At 36.8% G+C, this 8,726-nt stretch overlaps 2 protein-coding genes across 2 annotated transcripts; one reads left to right on the top strand and one right to left on the bottom strand.

Annotated features, from left to right (window-relative positions):
• Positions 1 to 49: 49 nt before the first annotated feature.
• On the bottom strand, positions 50 to 2,320 carry ubl5 (ubiquitin like 5). The gene is made up of 5 exons (XM_065269661.2): positions 2,189 to 2,320; positions 1,817 to 1,874; positions 1,639 to 1,722; positions 1,375 to 1,412; positions 50 to 295 (listed from the first exon to the last, which is right to left on the bottom strand). The coding sequence occupies exons 2-5, from the start codon at positions 1,870 to 1,872 to the stop codon at positions 252 to 254; spliced, it is 222 nt and encodes a 73-aa protein (XP_065125733.1). The 5' UTR covers positions 1,873 to 1,874; positions 2,189 to 2,320; the 3' UTR covers positions 50 to 251.
• Positions 2,321 to 3,069: 749 nt separating this feature from the next.
• Positions 3,070 to 5,343, top strand: pin1 (peptidylprolyl cis/trans isomerase, NIMA-interacting 1). The gene is made up of 4 exons (XM_065269660.2): positions 3,070 to 3,229; positions 4,420 to 4,620; positions 4,702 to 4,812; positions 4,914 to 5,343. Exons 1-4 carry the CDS (start codon positions 3,172 to 3,174, stop codon positions 5,021 to 5,023), a joined length of 480 nt encoding a protein of 159 aa, XP_065125732.1. The 5' UTR covers positions 3,070 to 3,171; the 3' UTR covers positions 5,024 to 5,343.
• Positions 5,344 to 8,726: the final 3,383 nt, after the last annotated feature.

Genomic DNA, 8,726 nt, shown 5'->3' with positions numbered 1-8,726 from the left:
AAAATGGTTGCTTGAAAAAGTTGAACAAATACAAAGACGGCTCTTACAGTATATACAGATATAAGCTTTTATTTCAAGGTCATATCAAAACAAACTAACAAATATTCTGATGTTTCAGGCTTCACAATGACAAATGTGTGTGAGTGAAATAAAGTCAATACTCCGTATACTGTATGTGTGATCATGGTTCTGTTGCGGTATGGGTTCTTCAGGTGTGTGTGTGTGTGTGTGTGTGTGTGTGTGTGTGTACTCTACTGGTAGTAAAGCTCAAGGTTCATGCCATCATGGATTTCATCTGATATTCAGAATTAAGGATCAAAGATACACAATGAGGTTTCTCCTGATTCACTACATTAACCATCAATCTGTCCTGTCTCACCCAGGTACAAATAAATTATACTTGAATGTACTGAAAAGATACTTAAATACCAGCAATACAGTACTTATAATAATAGCACAATTGAGTACACAAAGAGGTTCTTAAGTTTATATACCAAGTACTATTTTTTGTATATTAAGTACAAAATAATGCATTTACAGAGTGAATTTTAGTGCACTTTAGTAATTTACCTGTAATGAGATATACTGTAAATTTAAAATGTTTAAATTTAATCAACTAGTATTTACATGTCATTTTAACTGAATTGACTATTGATGAGTTACTGTTACTTAGTACATAGACATAAAGCAAATTCAACTTGATTTACTAAGTTCAGCAACTCATCACTTCAAATCAAGATAGTTTAAAATGACTTGTAAATCTTAGTTGATTAAGAGTGCAAAAAGATTGTTTGTATTTTACAGCACCACAAAAACACTTAAGACCTTTAAAATAATGTCATAACTACAATATAACAATGACATACATCAGACATGCATGAGAAGTTCAAAGTCATGAAGTAAAACCACAATTTCCAGGTCCAAGCCTCCACTCGCTTCATTTGAGATTACAATCTCAACAGCCATTTATGACCTTAGAGAGCCGTTTATTTATTCATATAACACAGTTAAGCTGTACTTTATAAACTCTGGGTGTACAGTACATTCTCCAAAATCAGAAGAATACTTTACCAATTAATTACTTTCTGATCTTCTGGGATTTCAGTACGGACATAAAGGTTAGGATGGTGAATTTGGGGGGGGGGGGGTTAAACTGTAGTGTAAGTGTTTTTTAGTGTAGTTTGTTGTTTGCTTAAGACATCTGATGGAGCGTTTGGATTCAGAAATTGACTTCAGACTTAACAAACAGATGGTTTTATAACCAACACTGTTGACAGGAACTACGTCAGTAACACATATGAGATACAGCCGCCTCAACCTCTATAAATACAATCTGAGATCTTCAGTCTGACACAGTGTCTTTGTGAAGGATACAATCTCCCAGTGATACATGGTCCTTAAATATAGTGTACCTGTAACACAAGAGACAAACACACATCAGATCACAAACTGTGTGGCAACAATCATACATAAAACCACACAGCAAATATTGAGAAATAAAAATTCAAAACTCTCTCATGTTATTAATATGAGTGTTTTTACTATTTTTTGTGCCATGTCAGACTCACAACATATGACACATTTACACGTCCACTATCCTTATATACACGTGGTCTAAATATTTAAGCTCGTTCTCACCATTTCTTCAGCACAATCTTGTCCCATCGTGTGCCCGTCTGAGCCGCGATCAGCTTCTTTAAATCTCCGATTGTGTCTTCTTGACTACACACACAGTTAAGGGCAACACACAAATACACAAAAACAAACAACATCTCACAGCAGTGTCATCACCTGCAAATGTTGCTTTAAAGGATACTTGCATTTCACACGAACTTTCTTTCCTAATCGATCGTTACACACCACCTCAATCATCTCTGAAACACAAACATGTGCACACGATTATTCATGTATCGCTACACTAAACTCATTTACACGGTAAGCAGACAATTACTAACAATTAGAAATATTAATCATAATGAAATAAGTACATTATATCTCAACTATAACCCTTAATACTTGCGGTTCATACCATTATTATTATTACTAATATTACTCGGAATGATATGAAGAATTTCACTTTACCAGGAGCATTAATGAGATTTACACACACAAATAGAGAGACACCAGACGAGCATATGCTTAAATATTATAAAATATTGAATTAATCAAGAAAATCTAAAAGTTTTACCTAAATCTTGGCCGTCGGACGATATGCGTTTACTCTTTCAAGCGTTTGCCGTAAAGCAGCCCTGCAACAACATCTACTTACATTTGACCAATCACTGCACGGGAGATTTGACTGACAGCCGGTTCGACCAATAATATTTCGGGTGGGACGTCGTTACTATGGATATTAAGTTCAAACGGTTTAAAATGTCGTGAAGCAGTCGTAAGAAGAATCTTCAAGGCTGTGTCCGAATTCACTATTCCCTACATTAGTTTGCTAATCTAGTCCACTTGAACGAGTGAATGAAAACTAGTGAGAAAATTCGCACACTAAGCGCTGCGGGGCGCCATCTTGTGTCGAGACGCGGGAGTTAATTTGGCAGGGGAGCTATTTCAAACAAAGCCCAAGACTTTCTTTTATTTTTGTTAGTATAATAAAATATACATTTTTGTTTTATTTATGAATGTTTGTGTGCATGATTCTTCTGTTACAATTCTTCAGTGTTTTTAATGCCATGTCTCTATTTAAATCACGTTTCCAGACCACTTATTTTTTATGATTTCTTTTCTAACGGTATTAAATAATTATTAAAATGGTTCTGATTGTTTTTTTAATGCTTGTGTATTTTTTTTTACAGATATCTGCATAATCAAAAAAACAGAGGCGCGTTCAGGTGATACTCGTAACTTTTCTCAGCGCTGTTGGGGATAAACCAATCACAATCGTTTGTAATTACTAAATGAGTCATCATATTTCAGGAATTATAGAACAATGATGGTCATTATTTCCATGTATATGTAAAATTAACATCATGTGCAAATAACTGATAAAAAATAATTTCATTTTAAACGTTCAAATGTGTGAATCAAACAAACAGCGCTGCGTGATGATAAGCACTGCTCCCTCTATCGGCAGCTTCGGTCACTACAACAGCAGCACGGACGACACATCAAATCAAATCAGATCAGACCTGAACAGAACCGAACCGATACAAATCAGAAATCATGTCTGACGACGAGAAGCTTCCGTCCGGCTGGGAGAAGCGCATGAGCCGGAGTTCAGGTGAGTTTAAGGCTCGTTTATGCCCGGAACAGAGTCTCGGTTAGACCGCATGTATGATGCTCGTGCTAAACGGCTAACCGAGACTGGCCGAACCGCCAAAACAAAACAAACCAGAACCGACATTAAACAAACATCCCGAGCTGATTCATTCATAGTCTGACATCATGTTCAATGCATGAAGAGAATTAAAACATCTCAATATTAAAATTGTATTCATTTGAAGAATTCAATGCACATACATGTTTAAATGCAACATAAACACAGATTAAAACATCAAAGCTTATCTAAAGGTCTTTAAAATAAAGATCTAAACATCTGCGTTATAGAGATCTATACGCATACAAAAATGTACATCTGCATACAGAGATGTAAATATCTCCATCTATATAAAGATCTGAATATTTCTTCAATATATCTGAATACATTAAAGATATTTGAAGGTCTAAATAACAAGGAGTAAAAGAGGAAACCCATCTTATCGGTATGGGCAGATCATGTCATTCAAAGAAATCAAATATCGGTGTCTCCACAGAAATTTTGCATCGGTGCATCCCTAGTTTGGTTATGCATTAGGAGCTTTTATACTAGAAATTTAGTCTGACTTTTTAATTAACCAATCACAAATCATTATTAAAGCTCACATGTTGTTTCTGCTCATCTCTTGTTAGTCTTAAGTACCTATAGAGTAAATATTACATCCTTCATTCATATCTCCCAAGAGTCTTTAGTTTATTCGAAGACAGATCAGCTCTACCGATCGTTTCCAGAAAAACATGACCCCTTGAAGCGTTCACACACAAAACATTATCCCACTATCTCTGGATAACTTATGAATTACTACATGTTTGTGTCGTTTACATTATGTGCACTTACACACCAATTGTCAACAGAACACCGATATTTGATAGTTTTACTTACCGCCTGTGACTTACCGCCTTGATTTCGTGTCAGATGTTGGTTGGTGTGTAAGTGTACTATTCTGGTTAAAGTGCCCATATAAGGACTTCCACTGCACCGGCGGGCTCTGTTACGCAACAGATTAAGAAGCCGAAAAAAACTGTCCGTGTTTGGCTCAGAAATATTCTTTTATTTGAACATTTGCCAATGATTAGCGTGAGGAATAGTAAATAATAATAATGAAAATAATAACATTAAATCTATTGTAACGTCTGTCTGTCTGTCTGTCTCAGGTCGTGTGTATTACTTTAATCACATCACTAATGCCAGTCAATGGGAAAGGCCGAGTGCATCGGGTTCTGACGGAGTCGGTGAGGTGGAGAAAGTTCGCTGTTCCCATCTGCTGGTCAAACACAATCAATCACGCCGACCGTCCTCCTGGAGAGAGGAGAACATCACGAGGAGTAAAGAGGAGGCGCTGCAGCTCATTCACAGTAAGACCAGCAAAAATAATAAGGAAGTCGTCTTCTTATAAACTGAACAATGTATATAAACTTATCTGTGTGTGTTTGTAGAGTACATTGAACAGATCAAATCTGGTCAGGAGGACTTTGAGAGTTTGGCATCTCAGTTCAGTGACTGCAGCTCAGCGCGTAACGGAGGAGATCTGGGTGTGTTCGGCCGAGGTAAGACACACGTACACTGACAGAATGAAGAGAGCTGATAGACATTTACTGTAATAAAACCATTGAAGATCAGTAATGATGAATCTGTATCTGTGAATCAGGTCAGATGCAGAAGCCGTTTGAAGAAGCCTCATTTGCATTGAAGGTCGGAGATATGAGCGGTCCTGTCTTCACTGACTCTGGTGTTCACATCATCCTGAGGACGGGATAAACACACAGATAACAACACACCCACACACGCGTACACACACACACGCACACACACACACACACACACACACACGCACACACACATTCCTGAAGAAAACCTCCTCGTGATGTCACCTCTCTAAGACTGCACGTTAAATTCATCCAGTGTTTGTGTAATCTGTACAGTTTCTTTCAGATGCTCTCTGATCTTACTTACAGTGACTTTTAGTATAAATCTAGAAACCTGCATCTGTACCCAATCTACCTTCATCTGACCATCACGCATTCATCTTATGAGCATATGTCTGAGAATAACCAATAAATCATCATATCACTAAACAACCTGCGCCATGAACGTGAGCTTTTTTATTATTGCATGCAAATCAATGGCGATTGTGAAATAATTCATAAGTTGAGTTAAGAAGGTTTGTTCCTCATTATGGCGTAGTATCGGTTTGTTCTGCTGTGGGTGATTATGTGATGAGTTTCAGTTCAGTTTTTCCTCAGATGTTTCTGCTGCGTCTCAGATCTCGTAATATGCTGTGTTTTCATTTGACAGATGAATGACATGAACACAGAAAAGAAAGGCGGTGTCTTAACTCTTATCACCCTGAACTTTAGTTAAGTTTGATGACAGCAACACCTTCTGGTCAAATTCATCATTTTAAATTAAAATGTCAATTATGTAAGTTGTGGGGCAAGAACAATAAACATACCGTAACATAAGAATCATAAATTGTGTAGACTGGACTGAGGTGAGAACATGGACGTCTTTTTCATTATTATAGTATAGCATATGTACTGAGTTTGTACAGCTCAAACTTATACAGCTCACAACAGATAAAACAAAAAATAAAACTATTAACATGGGTATTTGAATGAGAAAATAAATAACAATTTGTGTCAGGGACATAAATATAAAATTACATGCACTGATTAAAATAAAGTCTTTTTTTTTGTTTTTGTTTTTAATATAGCTTCAAGTATTTCCATATTGTATTAATTTCTTTAAAAGATGGTTTACAATTTGCCTTGGCTTTAGGGCACTTTTTCATATGAATGTGATATTTACCAAGTAAAATAAAAAGTTGTACAGGAAAATAATAGTTTTAGAAACTGTATCTTGTACAAGAAGAAAAATGACACACTCAACCTGCAGTCTTTCCCCTAAAATATCTTTGGTATGACACCTGAAGTCAATCAGAATCAAGATAACATCATCATCATTCTTTCCATGTTTCAAAACTTCTCGTGGCACTACAAGTTTGAGGAGTGAGCACAACAGCAATGTTAACTTAGTAAGTTAACTCCTACCGAAACAAGATCCACTGTTTCAATGAGTGATTGTGCTGATCATGATTTCATGTTAACGTGTTTGCTATTTAGATCTGTAAAAGTAGGCAAGTATTTTTTTCTTCAGTTTTATTGTTTAGAATGTGTGTGTAAGTCATGCGATTAGTTTGCCGCTACAGTAGCTGTCATATAGCAAAGACTATAAATGTCTAGTACAGTGGTTCTTAAGGCTGAAGTATGATCCATTATTTACACATATGCGAGTGTCCGGGTACAGTGCGTGTGAGACAATTTTTGTCTTCAGAAGAGTGTGTAGGGACTCTACAGGAGTATGTAGACCATGAGAGGTACTGCAATTTGTCGCAATGTGCCTGCACTGAATGTCAGGGCACGCATGTGCATGAGTCAAATGAAGTATGCTTTGCAAGGCTGTGCGTTCAACTGTGTGCCTATGCCTACAGACTGTTCCCAGGGCTTTAAACGGTGGGGCGCGCCCCCACGGAAAGATTTCAAAGGGAGGTGCAGAACATCAGTGTATTGATTAAAAACCAGACTATTGATATGATATATATAGAGATGTGTGTGCCACATGATAAAAGATGCTAAGAGAACCACTGCTGTAGTATTTTACAGGACTGACTCAGATACACTATAAATGTATGAAATTGTAAATAATACTTGTACAAATAACTGTTTCCAATGTGTATGATATGATATATTATCTGAGTGAATGAGGGACAGAGAAAGAAAGAAAGCTTAGAAAAAGAAGAGGGACTATTATGAACTGTAAGCCTGAACCCCAGAGCTCAGGTGATGAAGAAGAGCATAGAGAAAGAGCAGAGCCCAAAGGACGAGGATGGTAAAGAAGTTGTCTCGCGTAGCCAGACCTTCAATATTGAATATACCTTCAATACCTTCAATATTGAAGGTGTGGTGTTTTTTGCTGCTTTTTCTGGACAAAACCCACCAACGAGCTGTTTGACCGACATGTCAAACAACCAATCACAGTTTGTTTCGTCTAGCGTCACGTTTCGGGCTCCCCACAATAACGAGCCGGCTTGCAACAAGTCAGTTATTGAAATAACCAGCCAACTGAATAGCATCTAAATAAACAACATTACTCACCATAGAACAACGTTGTGCACTTCATCAACAGCCACACCAATGAGACGCTCCCGTTAAACATCTGTTTGAAGCATATCTAAAGTGTTTTTCATGTTTCTATTACCTTACTGTCAATGCTGTACATTAGTAGCAGGAGTCAATTTATTCTTTTGTGAAGAAGATGAAAGTCCTGAAAGATAACTGCTGATTGTGCAGTTACATTAAGTGTTTGTCCCAAAAGTTGAAAGAGATTTAAATAAAATTGTCAAATTAAAGCAGGTTTATTTGCACTGTTGTTTTCTCTGTCCGTTATCTGTTAGATGTGTTTTTTTAGTGAGGAATAATTGAAGACAGCCCGTTGAATTATTTGAAAATAATGCACACAAATCAATAAATGTGCTTATACCACAGACAGTACTCTGGTGGTTATTTTAAGACATTTGACAGGTCAGGTGTGATTAATAATGCATACCTGTGGGACATTTCTCAACCAATCAGAATAAAGCATTCAACAGCCCGTGGTATAATGAATGATATTTGATGATCGTCACTATAAGTGAGGTTCATGATTTTAGTGTTGGTGGAGGCAGTGATGTGAATACAGTGAAGAAGAATGAACAAGCATTCAATACAATTCACTTGAGCAGTTACAGTACTTGTTTATGTAATTATTTATTTCTAACGCCATCCAAGCATCTGTGGCTGTGTTCATGACAAGAACTGGAAAAAAAATTTTCAGCAAAGACCAGGAGACATCATGAACAAATATTTACCAACTAACATCCACATGCAGCTTTGCTGTACTCACCCTAACTACACAATAATATCACCTTACATTTGTTGCTAAGATAAGGGAGTGGAAGAGAATCAGCTAATCTTAACATGATTCTCAAATGTCCATGTCCACAGTACACACATCAATAAATACACATCATTTGGCCTATATACACACGTTGGGACCATTTAACATCTTGAATTCACCTAACCTGCATGTTTTTGACCTGATTTGGGAGGGAACGGGAGTAGCCCAAGCTGACCGGGGATCTTCATGCTATGAAGCAACACCCACTGAGCTTTAATCTGTTCACTGTGAAAATGACTGGGTTATTTTTGACCCATAATGGGTAAATATTGGGTTAAAAATGACCCAATGTGTGCATGCATGTGCGTATAATGTAATCAAAATAATAAAAGAAGTTGATTTAAAACATAATCTTTCAAGTTGGGTGGACTTCTTGAGAAATCTCCTTGTTGTTTATTTTAAACCTGTTTTTTTTCTCATTTGTATTAAAATTGAAAGATATATGACATTAGTGGGTGAACAGTGT

The sequence above is a fragment of the Paramisgurnus dabryanus genome, chromosome 4 (assembly GCF_030506205.2).
Source record: "Paramisgurnus dabryanus chromosome 4, PD_genome_1.1, whole genome shotgun sequence".
NCBI lineage: Eukaryota > Metazoa > Chordata > Actinopteri > Cypriniformes > Cobitidae > Paramisgurnus > Paramisgurnus dabryanus.
This window is presented reverse-complemented; position numbering and strand designations above follow the sequence as displayed.

What these genes read in the sequence shown, in the direction of transcription:
- pin1 (XM_065269660.2), top strand. Translation starts at nt 3,172, where the DNA reads ATGTCTGACGACGAGAAGCTTCCGTCCGGCTGGGAGAAGCGCATGAGC. An exon ending in GCGCATGAGCCGGAGTTCAG is followed by an intron (nt 3,230 to 4,419) that starts GTGAGTTTAAGG and finishes TGTCTGTCTCAG; the next exon opens with GTCGTGTGTATTACTTTAAT. An exon ending in GGCGCTGCAGCTCATTCACA is followed by an intron (nt 4,621 to 4,701) that starts GTAAGACCAGCA and finishes GTGTGTTTGTAG; the next exon opens with AGTACATTGAACAGATCAAA.
- ubl5 (XM_065269661.2), bottom strand. Translation starts at nt 1,872, where the DNA reads ATGATTGAGGTGGTGTGTAACGATCGATTAGGAAAGAAAGTTCGTGTG. An exon ending in AAAGTTCGTGTGAAATGCAA is followed by an intron (nt 1,723 to 1,816) that starts GTATCCTTTAAA and finishes CTGTGTGTGTAG; the next exon opens with TCAAGAAGACACAATCGGAG. An exon ending in CCATGTATCACTGGGAGATT is followed by an intron (nt 296 to 1,374) that starts GTATCCTTCACA and finishes TCTGAATATCAG; the next exon opens with ATGAAATCCATGATGGCATG.